At 43.9% G+C, this 16,938-nt stretch overlaps 1 protein-coding gene across 1 annotated transcript in view; it reads right to left on the minus strand.

The window, feature by feature from the left end:
- The window catches only part of LOC127635198 (sodium channel protein type 4 subunit alpha B-like), a 161,551-nt gene that overhangs the window by 33,706 nt on the left and 110,907 nt on the right, over positions 1-16,938 (minus strand). Inside the window, 2 exon segments of the mRNA XM_052115070.1 lie at positions 704-810; positions 11,404-11,843. Of these exon segments, the coding sequence (XP_051971030.1) occupies positions 704-810; positions 11,404-11,843 (547 nt within the window).

Here is a 16,938-nt window from a genome sequence, read left to right on the forward strand (position 1 = left end):
TTAATTATAATTTTTTTAAATGACATTTTTAAATGTCAGTGTGATGAGGAGGAGGGCGGGGCAGGACCGTGAATGCCGCGCATGGCCGGCCCCCAATCGGCTAATCAGCTGAGGAGAGGGATAAAGCCGAGCCAGATGTGGCAGTTCCAGAGAGAGAGAGCCACACGCAGCTGCCGTGTGTGTTTATGTTTGTGTCTTAAGTTTTCATTAAACATTATTTTGATGGTTCGTCTGGTCCCCGCTTCCTCCATGCCCATTTTATACCTTGATACATTGGTGTCGTAACTCGGGAAGTAGGACGGATGCGCTGTCATGGAGTCCTTGCCACTGCCGTCCACCCAAAGAGCAGCTGGTAGCGAGCCCCACCGCCCTCCACCAGGTGGCCGTTCCTCCTCACAGATGGCGGCCGTTCCTCCTCCTCCAGGCTGCCGGCAGTGACTCCTCCATCTCCCAGCAAATGGCCACGGCTGCTCCTTTGGATGGACGGCAGTGGCGAGGACTCCACGACAGCGCATCCTTCTCCTTCCCAGGTTATCTTAAAGACACAAACCTAAACAAACATGGCAGCTGCGTGTGGCTCTCTCTCTCTGGAACTGCCACATCTGGCTCGGCTTTATCCCTCTCCTCGGCTGATTAGCCTGATTGGGGGCCGGCTGTGCTCACTCATGGCCTGCAAAGAGTATCTGAGTTTAAGATGACCCACCATCAGGAAGGCAGTTTTCCGGATCCATGGCTTCTTCTGCCATTTCTGAATACTCGTCCTCCTCCTCGCCGGGTTTCCTGAGATCAACAGTGCTGCCCTCTGATAGGCTGATGATATCACTCTGCAAATTAAAGACAACCAATCAGATCTGCAGGGATCTTACACCTCATTAAGCAGTAAGCTAGTAGGGGAGACATAGGCTAGTTGTCACAATGGCTATATCTTAGTAACGATAAGATTTGGAGTCAAAAGATGCAAATTGCACAAATATGGTATTTTATGTTGGTTTCAAACACTTAGCTTATCAGTGAATCTGAGAATTTGGGAATCAATCCCTAATTCCAGGTTTTCAAACGTCGACTCTAGACTAATTTTCTTAATCCTTAAAAAAAAGGGAGACAAAGTAAAATCGAATATATAAACCGTGATGTTTAACTAAAGACTAGGGCTGGGAGTCGATTCCAAAAAGAATCGAAGAATCAATTGTTTTCAATCAATACTGTAACAAGGAGGAGGGTGTGGCCGGGCCGTGAGGACGCATGGCCGGCGCTGGATCAGGTGATCAGCGGGAGAGCGAGAAAAAGGGGAGCCGGAGATGCCAGTTCAAGAGAGAGAGAAAGAAAGAGACGCATGCATGCGTGTCCTTATGTTTATGTTTGTTTGAGTTTCTGATTAAACTTTATGTTGACTGTTCAGCTGGTTCCCGCCTCCTCCTTGCCCGTCCTTATACTGTTAAAGTGGTGCCGAAACCTGGGAGGGAGGAGGGATGTGCTGTTGCCTGATCCTCAACCGCTCCTCAGTCAGTCCTCAACTGCTCTGGCAGACAACAGCTCACTACTCCCCCGGTGGATGGCAGTGAGTCCTCCGGACCGTGGTGGACGGAACCGCTCCTCCCCTTTTTCGGCGGATAGCAGTGGTTCCTCTGGCACTCGGCGACCAGCAGCGACCCCTCCGTCCACATACAGATGGCCGCGGCTGCTACCCTGGCGGATGGAAGTGGCAAGAACTCTGCTACAGCTCATCCCTCCTTCCTCCCGGGTTTCGGCACCACTGAAACAGTATAAGGATGGGCAAGGAGGAGGCGGGAACCAGCTGAACAGTCACCGTAATGTTTAATCAGAATCTCAACATAAAACAAACATAAATATAAGAACACACATGCAAGCGTGGCCGTGTATGTCTCTCTCCCTCTCGAAATGTGTCTATTTCTTTAATATTGTATTTTTATCCCCTTTTCTCCCTAATTTTGAAATGCCCAATACCCACTACTTAGTAGGTCCTTGTGGTGGCATGGTTACTCGCCTCAATCCGGGTGGTGGAGGACAAGTCTCAGTTGCGTCCGCTTCTGAGACGTCAATCCGCGCATCTGATCACGTGACTAGTTGTGCATGACACCGCGGAGACTCACAGCATGTGGAGGCTCATGCTACTCTCCACGATCCACACACAACTCACCACACGCCCCATTGAGAGAACCACTAATCACCACCACGAGGAGGTTACCCCATGTGACTCTACCCTCCCTAGCAACCGGGTCAATTTGGTTGCTTAGGAGACCTGGCTGGAGTCACTCGGCATGCCCTGGATTCAAACTCACGACTCCAGGTGTGCTAGTCAGCGTCAATACTTGCTGAGATACCCAGGCTTCTGAAATGTGTCTATTTTAAACTCATGAGGTCTACTAAAATTGATTATATATTTCCTGGTATAATCAAAATAATTAAACATATCCTTCTCTATGTAAAGTAGTATATTTCATATAGCATGAATACCATAAACACAGATTTTATGAAAGTTGATATTTTCGGTGGATGTGATAAGGGGTGTTTTACTCGACTGCTATTGTATAATTCGATATGATTGGACTGTAATATGACAGGGCACTCAGTAAACAGGTAATGAGCTCATCATGACATCATCAAAATCATCATTGTGTTTTGTCAGTATGAGCATTACATAATGTTCCCATGTCAAGCACTGTGACGACCAGTTAGCATCTGTTCAATGTAACATTCACCTTGCACGCATCTCACAGTGCAACGTCAAGTTGATGGGGCATACACTGGTGTCCGAGGAATCCAAACACAGAGGGAGGTCGAGTTGCACATTCTGGATGCTACAAAAGCCCTATAAATAACCACCTGCAGGGGGACAACAGCCACAATGTGGCATTCACAACTGGACCCTAATGAAATCAGAGCTAGGCCACCAGCAGGGCTGAAAGGACCGGGACGTCTAATTGCACTGATTTGGGTTCACCTGTGGAGAGACAGGCCAAAGCGACTGACTGATGTGTGCAGACTAGTGTCCATAAAAGAGTCCGATGAGAATCCATTCACCTGCCGAGAGCAGACCGCCATCAATCACAACCAACCGCTTCAAACAACAATATCACAATCTTATCACATCACGCCAACAGGTTTCCTGAATCCACTGTGATGCTTGAGAAGTGTCTCTTCCAATCAGTGCTGAGAATATAGGACAAACCTATAATGCATTATTACCTGTTTACTGGACTCACCTGGGATCTCATCTGATGAGACGGTTCAGTGGCACCAATATCTGTATGTATGTCTATCTCTTTGTCTATATACGGCATCTGTCTGTCTGTCTGTCTGTCTATATGTCTATCACACAAAACAAACACAAAACAAAACAAGAACCACCAAAACATCACAAAACGCAAAAAACACACAAAATAAAACACAAAACAAAACACCAAAATACAAAACACCGAAACAAAACACAAAACAAAACACCAAAATACAAAACACCGAAACAAAACACAAAACAAAACACTGAACAAAACACAAAACAAAACACAAAACAAAACACCAAAATACAAAACAAAACACCGAAACAAAACAAAACACCAAAACACAAAACAAAACACTGAACAAAACACAAAACAAAACACCAAAATGCAAAACACCAAAACAAAACACAGAACAAAACACCGAAACAAAACATGAAACACAAAACAAAACACCGAACAAAACACCAAAATGCAAAAAAACCCACCAAAACACAAAACAAAACACTGAACAAAACACCGAACAAAACACCAAAATGCAAAACAAAATAACCAAAACAAAACAGAAAACATCCCAAAACCAAACACCAAAAAACGAAACATAAAACACCGAAACAAAACACGAAACACAAAACAAAACACCAAAACACAAAACACTGAAACAAAACACAAAACAAAACACCGAAACGAAACACAAAACACCGAAAAAAACACAAAACACTGAAACACAAAACAAAACACAAAAACAAAACACACAGAACAAAACACCAAAATGCAAAACCAAACACCAAAAAACAAAACACCACAAAACAAAACACTGAAACAAAACAAAAACTCCCAACACATCACAGAACTCAAAATGCAAAACAAAAATCACAAAGACATACATTTTAAAAATCATATCCATCCTAGTGATGTATTGTAACATTCACCATCCAGTTACCAGGTTGTGATATGGCTGCAGTTTTCATCCACACCATGAGGGGGTGCTAGTATACATGAACTCCTTATAATAGTGGTAGTAGAGGGAGAAAATATATCATGTGCAGATTGTAACCTGCTCAAGGTGTGTTTAACAATCCAGAGACATCCAAAGTCCTTGAGAAAGATTGTTTTCAGCTCAACTACAAGTAAGAAATATGTTTATTTTCTGCTTATAATTGAAAATGTATGCGTTTATGTCAGTGTTGGCAAGTTTCTTGTTGTTTGGATGTTGGATGTTAGCCTAGTTAATGTTTATGTGTAATTGCTAATGTGTAAAAATAATGTTTATATGCAGTGCAACCTCTGACTGGAACGTGCTTTATGTACCACGCGGCAATTTTTGCATAACCGTGACATAAACAACTACTCAAAGATGTGTACCGGTTCCAGCCAGGTGTGCTTAGCAACCAAATTGTCCCAGTTGCTAGGGAGGGTAGAGTCACATGGGGTAACCAAATTGTCCCAGTTGCTAGGGAGGGTAGAGTCACATGGGGTAACCAAATTGGGCCGGTTGCTAGGGAGGGTAGAGTCACATGGGGTAACCAAATTGGGCCAGTTGATAGGGAGGGTAGAGTCACATGGGGTAACCAAATTGGGCCAGTTGCTAGGGAGGGTAGAGTCACATGGGGTAACCAAATTGGGCCAGTTGCTAGGGAGGGTAGAGTCACATGGGGTAACCAAATTGGGCCAGTTGCTAGGGAGGGTAGAGTCACATGGGGTAACCTCCTCGTGGTGGTGATTAGTGGTTCTCTCAATGGGGCGTGTGGTGAGTTGTGTGTGGATCGTGGAGAGTAGCATGAGCCTCCACATGCTGTGAGTCTCCGCGGTGTCATGCACAACGAGTCACGTGATCAGATGCGCCGATTGACGGTCTCAGATGCGGAGGCGACTGAGACTCGTCCTCAGTTTCTGAAATATTATATTCACTGTCTAATGTAGCACCTAGTAGCACAATTGCACAAATAGAAGAGCTGCTTCATTTCTATGATGCAAGACGCAGGTGAAAACACCTGAGACATAATTGTGGAAATGTCTAAATCATCACAAGTTGAAGCCGAGCGGAGAGACACACCTGGCACAAGTAGAGCAATGTGCAAGTAAGCAGAACAACAATATATATATTCTAGCAAATAATGGGTCATCTGAGTTTCAACTACAAGCTGTTTCTCAGAATGTGCTCTGCTGTTATAAAGTCACAGACAGAGAGAGGACACCGAGACGGATGTCCAGCACATCAGCTGCTCTTCAGGACAGGAACCTGACGGTAGTCTCCAACATGTTGCCATATGGTTTCCGGTTTGAGTCTTTACTGTCATAAACTTTTTATCTGACCCTGTTTGAGAGGAAACTTTGAGACATGATGTCCTACATCACTTTGTTCAGGACGAGTGCTGGAGAACAAAAGTGGAATAATGGTGCAGTCTCTATGTAAGATGTATTCACTACAGGGGCATTTTTTGCCTACATATGTTACATATCTGGGGCATTTTTTTAAAGGGATAGTTCACCCCAAATCTCATCGTCATGTTATTCTTTTTTGGGGATTTTCTTCTCTTTTTTTCTCCCCAATTTGGAACGCCCAATCCCCAATGCGCTCTAAGTCCTCGTGGTGGCGTAGTCACTCTTATGTAATGCAAACATTAAAATGAGTCATGCGTGGCGGGGTCTGGGTATTTCAGCGAGTATTGACGTTGACTAGCACGCCTGGAGTCGTGAGTTTCAATCCAGGGAGTGCTGAGTGACTCCAGCCAGGTCTCCTTAGCAACCAAATTGGCCCGGTTGCTAGGGAGGCTAGAGTCACATGGGGTAACCTCCTCGTGGTGGTGATTGGGGCATGTGGCTCTCAATGGGGCATGTGGTGAGTTGTGTGTGGATCGTGGAGAGTAGCATGAGTCTCCACATGCTGTGAGTCTCCTTAGCAACCAAACTGGCCTGGTTGCTAGGGAGGGTAGAGTCACATGGGGTAACCTCCTCGTGGTGGTGATTAGTGGTTCTCTCAGTGGGGCGTGTGGTGAGTTGTGTGTGGATCGTGGAGAGTAGCATGAGCCTCCACATGCTGCGAGTCTCCTTAGCAACCAAATTGGCCCGGTTGCTAGGGAGGGTTGAGTCACATGGGGTAACCTCCTCGTGGTGGTGATTAGTGCAATAATGCTTAAAATAAATATCAAACCCAATACTTTTGTTGTCCTTCAAGAAATCATATATTTCGTTTCCCATCACGAGTGAAATGGCAGATTATCAGTTCATAAACACTTACTTTTCGCCCTGTGTCTCACACAATGCTATCTCATGACATCTAAACACTGTTACTATCATACATGACTCATTTTAACGTTTGCATTACATAAACAAGCTTGTTCGAGTGCGATCAAATTGCTGGACTGATAGAGCGTTGCACTTGTGATGTAAAGGAGCGGGGTACGGGTCCTGAAGAGCACGCGAGCCGAAAATGTCATGCCAGTTTGGCTCGGGGAAACCCAGATACATATGTGGGGAAACGGGCCTGATGGTCTGAAGGCATGAGAGATAGGGAGGGATGAGGAGGAAGGACAGGTGCGGGGAAAGATAAAAGATGTAGAGCGAGACAGAATGAGGAAGAACAGGTGGAGAGAAAGATTAAAGACGAAACGAATATCAGCTGCTCTTAAACTCGTCACAGCGTTACACCTGGAAGAGCAGGAGACTCTGTCCCAGATTCTATCATCAGCGATTTTGTGTGTTCAAATATTAGAGACACATTTACTGTTGCCAATGGACATGAGGGGTTTATATCTAAATGCTACAGACATGAATGTATATCGTACTTGCATAGAAATGTTCTTTATCTACGCTGACAGTCACGTGAGTCATAAAAGGTTCGAACATGAACCAGTTTTTCACTGTCTTTAGCTAATCGTGGCGCACCCTCGGTTGTCCCGATGGCCGGTCCGCCCCTGATTGGCCCCAAAGTGCCTCGGCCCATTGGGAAAATGCCCGGTATGCCCAATTACCAGTCCAGCCCTGACCGTAAGATAACACTGAAATGAATGTCATTTTATGCGAATACTAGCTACATTGCAAAAATAATTTTAAATGATTAATTACTATTTTTTACCTTGTTTTCCAGTAAATGTGCTTATAATGAGATGCATGTACTTGACAAGCGATTATTTTTTTTATTGTAAAATTAGGTCAAATTAGAAAAATCTATTTGCCATAGGGGTCAAAATATATATAAATGACTTAGTTTAAAATTCTTGCCGCATTTGCAGATTTGTTGTTGTTGTTGTTGTTGTTTTGCTTGTAAATCTTTTTTTAAATTTTTTTAGGATATTTAGATATTTTTACTGGAAAATGACAAAAAAATAAAACAATAATAAGAAACGTATTTGCCGTGTAACTCTTGTGTTAAGAACGGGGTGCAACCAAATTAAGCACCAGCCAGCACATTTGTTACAAGAACGTTTCCCTAATGTTCCCATACGGTTGTGAAAACGTTATTTGAAAGTTCCGGGAACTTCCATTTTTATCTTGCAAGAACGTTCTCTTCTTCTTGGCTATAGGAAGGTTCTGGAAGCGTTTGGAAATCCGTGTAGTAACGTTTAAAGAATGTTCCACTCACAATGTATGAATAACGTGTTCATGCTAACATTTTGAGAACGTTTATCAACAACAGAAAACGTTGAAAGAATGTTCTATTAACGTTGCTGCAATAACATTTGTTTATAATGTTGAGAGAACGTGCTCTGTTAGCTGGATAAGCCCGTTGCATTTGGCGGGTGGCTGGTGTATGTGGCGGCTGTAGCTCAGGTTGTAGAGCGGGTCGGCCGCTAATCGCAGGGTTGGCGGTTTGTTTCCCCACCCACATGACTCCACATGCCCATGTGTCCTTGGACAAGGCACTGAACCCCAAATTGCTCCCAATGGCAGGCTAGCACCTTACATGGCAGCTCTACTGTCATTAGTGTGTGAACGGGTGAATGAGTCGCAGCGTAAAGCGCTTTGTAACCGCTAAGGCTAAAAAAGCGCTATATAAGTGCAGAACATTTACCATATGTTTGAACTTTACATCCCAACTTAAATGAGACCTTATGTACAGTTGTTGCAACCCTACTCAGATTATAGAGACTTGAGGGTGTAAGGAACCACCCAGAACACCCTGGAAACCACCTAGCAATGCCCAAGCAACCTCTCAGAACCCCTAGCAACAGCATAGCAACATGCTAAAACCACACAACACACCTTTGCAATTGCATAGCAACGCTCTGGCGCTTTCATCACTCACCTTTACTTCAGACAATCTAAAAATGGAGTTGTTTTAGTTTTATGAATGAGTGCAAGAGAGACGAACTCTTTCTGTCTTTATATTGAACACTCATTTTGACGCCTCGGCTGCTGAACTCCCTGATCAACGTGACTTTTGTAAAGGTCCTGTCTGCTTACATAACTGCTCACGTGGAGGATGTGCATGAGGGAATTCTCTAAACACACCGGCAGTATGCTACTGATGCCAAACACACCCTAAATCTTCCAACAGGGTGCATGCTGGGGAATCCAGACCCGAGCATATTGCGGGCCTCTGAGGGGGGAAAACAGACTCTAAATGAGAGTGTGTCTATATATATATAGATAGATAGATAGATAGATAGATAGATGATGGTCAGATGAACGCTTCATGCTCGTATCACGCAAATAAGTGCCTTACTCAAGGTCACAAAGGTGGTGGCTGTGGGGGATTGAACCAGCAACCTTCTGATTACCAGTTATGTGCTTTAGCCGACTACGCCACCACCACTCCAGTTATTTTTACTTATACCGTGGGTCTGTTGAATACTTGATTCTGATTGGTTGACGAAGGTTCTAAGGTGTGCATTTATTTTTCAAGTTATTGTACCGCTATGAAGTAGTTCCAGGTCTTGACCGCATTACGGTTCCATATCATTTCAGTTATTTCATAGAGCCGTACAGGAGGGCATCTGGGTATCTCAGCGAGTACTGACGCTGACTATCACCCCCGAAGTCGCTAGTTTGAATCCAGGGCGTGCTGAGTGACTCCAGCCAGGTTTCCTTAGCAACCAAATTGGGCCGGTTGCTAGGGAGGGTAGAGTCACATGGGGTAACCTCCTCGTGGTGGTGATTAGTGGTTCTCGCTCTCAATGGGGCGTGTGGTGAGTTGTGTGTGGATCGTGGAGAGTAGCATGAGCCCCCACATGCTGTGAGTCTCCGCGGTGTCATGCACAATGAGTCACATGAACAATTTTCCCACGAATGATTTGGTGGGAAAATATTTATAAAAATTTAAAATAATATATATATATATATATATATATATATAAGTATCCTCTACTTGCAGCAATGCACGTGTTGGTGATGTGCTGTTCATTAAAATCCTCTTCGTTCCCCTAACAAATGTAGCCAGTTTGAACGGGAACACCATTCCCCCACAAAATTCACTCCGGGAACTCCGCCTCCCCCTACATTTCCAGCCCTGGTGTTAACAGGCGCAATCACCATTAACACCTGCTAATATGCTTTTCTTTTGCTCATTTGTGCTTGGATTTTGAGGAGAGAGAGTGTCTGACTTAATGACTGCTTTCAGTGCATCAGTCATGACATTAGCAGACACTGCACAATTAGTGTTACTTTATTATAATGATGTGCAAAACAGTAGATTAACAAAATGAAAGCGTGAAAAAAGCGGTGCATAGTTTCTGCCAATTATTGCATTTAATCTAAGAGCAAATGGCACGTTTAGAGCAGACTTGTCTGTTATTTTAGAGGAGTACCTGTATTAGACCTTAAGAGATGTGTGTGCTTCTGATATGTGAAACCGAAAAAGCTTGTATAAGTATGGTATGTATGTATGTATGTATGCGCATTTTCTTTTTTGATTTTCTCCCCAATTTGTAACGGCCAATTCCCAATGCGCTCCAAGTCCTCGTGGTGGTGTAGTGACTCGCCTCAATCCGGGTGGCGGAGGACGAATCTCCGTTGCCTCCACATCTGAGACCGTCAATCCGTGCATCTGATCACGTGTCTTGTTGAGCGCGTTACCACTGAGTAGTGCGCGTGGAGGCTTCACGCTATTCTCCGCGGCATCCATGCACAACTCGCCACATGCCCCACCGAGAGCGAGAACCACATTATAGTGACCACAAGGAAGTTACCCCATGTGACTCTACCCTCCCTAGCAACCGGGCCAATTTGGTTGCTAAGGAGACCTGACTGGAATCACTCACCACACGCCCCACCGAGAGCGAGAACCACATTATAGCGACCACAAGGAGGTTACCCCATTTGACCTCTACCCTCCCTAGCAACCGGGCCAATTTGGTTGCTAAGGAGACCTGGCTGGAGTCACTCACCACACGCCCCACCGAGAGCGAGAACCACATTATAGCGATCATGAGGAGGTTACCCCATGTGACTCTACCCTCCCTAGCAACCAGGCCAATTTGGTTGCTATGTAGACCTGGCTGGAGTCACTCACCACACTCCCCACCGAGCGCGAGAACCACATTATAGCGATCACGAGGAGGTTACCCAATATGACCTCTACCCTCCCTAGCAACCGGGCCAATTTGGTTGTTAAGGAGACCTGGCTGGAGTCACTCAGCACGTTCTGGATTCAAACTCGCGACTCCAGGTGTGACAGTCCGCGTCAATACTCGCTGAGCCACCCAGACCCCCTCATGTATGCGCATTTTCAAATATTCAGATTGGACGTTTATTTCCTTTTTAAAAGCTGCATGTAACCAATAAAGTTTAAAAGTCTTGTTTAAGCACAGTTCATTGACAGAACTTTCCCCCAAGAACTCCTCGGTCTCGCCATCATTTAAGCCCTGTTGGCATAAAGTCTGGTCCATATTACAGCTTGTTATGGACAAGAACCTCCCACTTAGACGGGAAACAACTAACCACAGATACATTTTGATATGTGCCAAACAGGTTCTGTGTAAATTAAAATTATCAGGGTTATCAGGATGTAATATTCCTGTTGCTCCAGAGTGATTAGTCGCTCTGCATTTATGGCCCATGATTGAACTTTGGTAGCGTACTGTTGGGCCACATTGAGTCCCAACTTCTATTGAGATAAACTCTTGTTTATGCTAATGGATGCAGGGGGTGCGTGCCAGGTAAGGCCAAGACTAGGTCTAAACTGGCTTTGCAACATAGATATGATGTCAAGGTGTCACTCACCGGCTTCGTCTCCTCTATCTCCTCATCTGAGCCCTCGCTGGCATCGTCGTCGTCCTCCTCCTCATCCTCTTCCTCCTCGGGGAACTCCACGTCGGACTCTCCGGGCGCAATGGGAACGCTGATGGTTAGGTTGGGGTTGGTCATGTAGCTGTCTTCCTCACCACCGCGCTCGATGACTATGGCGATCCCGTTGCCCTCCACCGAGTGCGCCTGCTGGCTGCGTCTCTTGAGTTTCAGCATGGCTTTGGCCTCCTTTGCCTGCTGACGGCGACGCTTAAAGTTCCCGTTGTAGAAGTCGCAGAGGGCCTGCCGTAGCCACAGAATCCCCCGCTGGATCCGCGCAATGGCGATCTGCAGGTTGTTCATCTCGCCGTCATCGTCCGGAGCCGAGAGGTTGTCTGCGCTGAAGGAGCTCAGGAGCAAAGCCAAGAAGAGATTCAAGACCTTAGGAGAGAGCGAGAGAGAGAAGACCATTAGAGAAGACCTAGCAATAGCTTTCGGACCGGTCAAGGTCCGAAAGGTCAAGACTTACTCCTAGATCAAACTAGCAACCTTACCATTATCAGCCCTTAGCCTTAACATCGCACAATACAACGCCATAGTACACAAGTGTGTCAATTCCCAAACATTATTGTCCTTTTTTACTTTGTGTAGGCCGGTGCTTGATGTTGCTTGTTTGATACCACATGTATCCTGTGAACAACCATTGACGGACAGATCCAAGATGTTGTTCTAGTTTAAAGGTCTTGTAGTGCTGCTGCTGGTACTCATGTGTGGTGACATGGGGCGTTTTTGTCACAGCCTTTACAGCAGACACCGTGTGAGGCCTGTAACCAGTGGGTGAGATGTGGAACTGGATTTAAATATCACATCCACCACCTACACACTCACAGGGGGTCGACAGGGCTTATTCAATGGACAACTGTGTGTGTGTGTGTGTGTGTGTGTGTGTGTGTGTGTGTGTGTGTGTGACGCAAGGTATTACGCTTTGATTAGACACGCACAGTGAGAGTGGAGTGCCGGTACTTTGATAATCAACTTTAGCTTTGCGAGCAGCTGCAATTTCCTCATAATAATTGCTCAGTTGCAGTTCATGAATGAAAAAAGCCAATCAAAATGATTAAAAATAACACTCGGAATTCCCTTCCCCGGGGACAGTCCAATTAAACAACGTTACTTATGCGAGACATCTTGCAAACAACCATTTACAAAGTGTTTTATTCACAGATTTCACATTAAACACTTCGTCTTATTGAAACAAAGTTGCAAAATAATAGTATTCTGGAAATGATCATAGACGGTAAAACCAAAAATACTGTACGATTTGTGTTTAGTGGTTTTTAGTATTGCAGTTGCTAAAGCTTTCTGAGTGGTTTTTATTGTGTAGCTATGCGGTTGTAAGGTGTTCTGGACAGTTGCTGTTGCTATGCAGTTGCTATGCTAAGTGATTTTTAGGTGTAGCTATGTGGTTGCTAATGTGTTTTGGATGGTTGCTGTGGTATTGCTATGGCATTGCTATGCAGTTGCTAATGTGTTCTGAGTGTTTTTATTATGTGGTTGCTACTGTGTTCTGTATGGTTGCTGTGGCGTTGCTATGCAGTTGCTATTCTAAGTGATTTTTAGTTATAGCTATGTGGTTGCTAATGTGTTTTGGATGGTTGCTGTGGCATTGCTATGGCATTGCTATGCAGTTGCTAATGTGTTCTGAGTGTTTTTAGTATGTAGTTATGTGGCTGCTAATGTTTTGTGGATGGTTGCTGTGGCATTGCTATGCAGTTGCTAAGGTGTTCTGAGTGTTTTTATTATGTGGTTGCTAATGTGTTCTGTATGGTTGCTGTGGCGTTGCTATGAAGTTGCTATTCTAAGTGATTTTTAGTTGTAGCTATGTGGTTGCTAATGTGTTTTGGATGGTTGCTGTGGCATTGCTATGCAGTTGCTAAGGTGTTCTGAGTGTTTTTAGTATGTAGTTATGTGGCTGTCAATGTGTTCTGGATGGTTGCTGTGGCGTTGCTATGCAGTTGCTATTCTAAGTGATTTTTAGTTGTAGCTATGTGGTTGCTAATGTGTTTTGGATGGTTGCTGTGGCATTGCTATGCAGTTGCTAAGCTGTTTTGTACAGTTTCGGTGGCATTGCTATGCAGTTGAAAAGTGTTCTGAGTGCTTTTAGTGTGTAGGTATGTGGTTGCTTAAGTGTTCTGGACAGTTGCTATGCGGTTGCTAATGCGTTTTTGGACAGTTGCTGTTGCTTTGCTATACAGTTGCTATGGGCCATGTATTTACTGTTTTGTTCTGAGTGGTTTTTAGTGTGTAGCTATGTGGTTGCTAATGTATTCAGGACAGTTGCTATGCAGTTGCTAAGGTGTTCTGAGTGGTCGCTAAAGTGTTCTGTACAGTTGCTTTGGCATTGCTATGTGGTTGCTAATGTGTTTTGGACAGCTGCTGTGTCATTGCAATACAGTTGCTAAGGTGTTCTGAGTGGTTTTTAGTGTGTAGCTATGTGGTTGCTAATGTTTTTTGGATGGTTGCTGTGGTGTTGCTATACAGTTGCTAAGGTGTTCTGAGTGTTTTTAGCACATTTTTTAAGTGTTTGGTAGGCTGTTCTGGTTAGTTGGTGTTCAGAGTAGTGTATTGCTATGCAATTGCTAGGATAATCTGGGTGGTTGCTAAACTGTGGCTAGGTATTTACTTACTGGCCCAAGCCAGAAGGGCCCACATCTCAGGTCCCCCTAGATATACTACCAAATCTGCAGTATGCATAATGTGCACAGTTTGAGTTACTGTCAGCGATGGTGATCAGGAAAAACAGTGGATGGTGCTCTAAAGTTTGCGGAAACACAACGCTAGGGTTTGAAACGTCACTTCTATCAGCTGTTAAATGGTGAACGCTTCAGTGTAGTAACAAAATGGGACGATACTACACTAAAACTTCATACATTGTGTAAGTGCATGGTGTCAAGTGTGTCGTTTGGGATACTGCTTATAAGTATGCTTCTCTCCAGCATAGAACGTGGAGGCAGGTGCCCTATCAGGTAAAACGGTTGCCATAGCAGCGCATAGATTCGGTCACCTGCACAAAAGCAAGTTCTGGGGTCACATGCACTCTCACATGGCGTTGCATTGTTCTGCTTGTTTTCTAAGAGGTTAGTGCTGTTGCCTTGGTGCAATCAGAGTCAAAAATATCAAACAAGCTTTTATATACAACAATGCTCATAGATTAATAAGAGAATCAAATTAAAATCAACCCTGGTAAATACCACATAATTCATAGTTGTTGTTGTTGTTGTTGTGAATACCTGTAAAACACATTTTTGCAATCCTCAAGAAAATGTGAGTGGTGTTTTCCTGCCAAAACTTGCTGTCACAATGCTGGGGTATTATATACGTGGTTATCAGTTGCTACATGGTTACTAGGTGTTTCCCTGGGCATTGTTATATGGTTGCTAAGGCCTTTAAAGTGTTCTTAACCGCATTGCTAAGCTTTCCTAAGTTGTACAGAGTGGTATCTATTGCATTGCTATGTGGTTGCTAGGTTGCTCTTGTAGGTTGCTAGGTCATAGCTGTTCAGTTTCTAAGGCCTCTAGAGGGATTTTTTAGTGTGTTGCTATGCAATTGTTAAGGTGTTCTGAGTGGTTTCAGTGCATTGATATGAAATTGCTAGGATGTTCTGGGTGGTTGCTAAGGTATTCAGAGTGATTTGTACTGCGTTGCAATATGTTCTAAGTGGTTTTGGGACAGTACTGTGTTGTTGCTTGATTGTACTTGTAGGTTGCTAAGACCCTGCCATCTGGTTTCTAAAGTGTTCCGAGGGATTCAGTGCATTTTATTGTGGTTACTATGGATATCTGGATGGTTGTTAAGGTGTTATGTTGTTTCTAATGTGTCCAGAGTGATTTTTACCATGTTGCTTTGTGTTCTTGAGTGGTTTTCGACTAATTTCTATGTGGTTACTAGGGTTTTATTGTAGGTTGCTAGGGCATTGCCGTTTGGTTTCTAAGGTGTTCATAGTGATTTGTACAGTGTTGCAATTTGTTCTGAGTGGGTTTTGGTACAGTTCTGTGTTGTTGCTAGATTGTACTTGTAGGTTGCTAATGCCCTGCCATTTGGTTTCTAAGGTGTTCCGAGGGATTCAGCGCATTCCTTTGTGGTTGCTATGGATATCTAGATGGTTGCTAAGGTGTTTTGATGTTTCTAATGTGTTCAAAGTGATTTTTACCATTTTGCTGTGTTCTGAGTGCACATTTCTACGTGGATGCTAGAGTTTTCTTTGTGGTTTTTAGTGCATTTCTGTGTGGTTGCTAGGGTGTTATTGTATGTTGCTAGGGCATTGCCATTTGGTTTTTAAGATGTTCAGAGGGATTTTTATCATGTCACTATCACCATGCAATTGTTAAGGAGTTCTGGGTGCTTTTCAGCACATTCCTTTGTGGTTGCTAGGGATATCTGGATGGTTGCTAAGGTGTTGCTATGTGTTTTCAAATGTGTCCAGAGTGATTTTTACCATGTTGCTTTGTGTTCTTGAGGGGTTTTCAGCTAATTTCTATGTGGTTGCTGGGGTTTTATTGTAGGTTGCTAGGGCATTACCGTTTGGTTTCTAAGGTGTTCATAGTGATTTGTACAGTGTTGCAATATGTTCTGAGTGGGTTTTGGTACAGTTCTGTGTTGTTGCTAGATTGTACTTGTAGGTTGCTACGGCCCTACCATTTGGTTTCTAAGGTGTTCCGAGGGATTTTTATCATGTCACTATCACTATGCAATTGTTAAGGAGTTCTGGGTGCTTTTCAGCATATTCCTTTGTGGTTGCTAGGGATATCTGGATGGTTGCTAAGGTGTTGCTATGTGTTTTCTGATGTGTCCAGAGTGATTTTTACCCTGTTGCTTTGTGTTCTTGAGTGGTTTTCAGCTAATTCCTATGTGGTTGCTAGGGGTTTATTGTAGGTTGCTAGGGCATTGCCATTTTGTTTCTAAGGTGTTCAAAGTGAATTTATCTTGTCACTATACAATTGTTAAAGAGATTTCAGTGGTTTTCAGTGCATTTCTATGTGGTTGCTAGAGAGTTATGGGTGGTTACTAAGGACAGAATGATTCTTACTACATCGCTATGCGGTTGATAGGGTGTTCTTGTAGGGAGGTTGCTATGACACAGCATACATGTGGCAAACAAAGCCGTTATTTCCCCAATGGCCATGTTTCACCTCGGCAGCCCATCTGTCATGTAAGAGGGGTAGTTAAGCAATCAGAATGCTCCAGATCTCTGTGATTCACACTGGTGTAATTAAGACTTGCGGCATCTGTGATTTGATCTCACTACACCTTAATAGCATGCTGCTGTTAACTAGATGGATCTGGTTACAACACATGCTAGTTGAACTGATTTACAGTAACATAATGTTAGACAGTTGCTTGAATAGAAGGCAGCCAAATATCTGATTCAAAGTGCACAAAAGTATTTGTTAAATGTCAGCATCTGAAGTCTGTTTGGGTCACAGAAGATGTATTGTGACAGAGAGATGCAGAGATTTTAGGAAGGTTATCGTGTGTC

Source organism: Xyrauchen texanus, chromosome 42 (assembly GCF_025860055.1).
Source record: "Xyrauchen texanus isolate HMW12.3.18 chromosome 42, RBS_HiC_50CHRs, whole genome shotgun sequence".
In the NCBI taxonomy this organism is placed as follows: Eukaryota; Metazoa; Chordata; class Actinopteri; order Cypriniformes; family Catostomidae; genus Xyrauchen; species Xyrauchen texanus.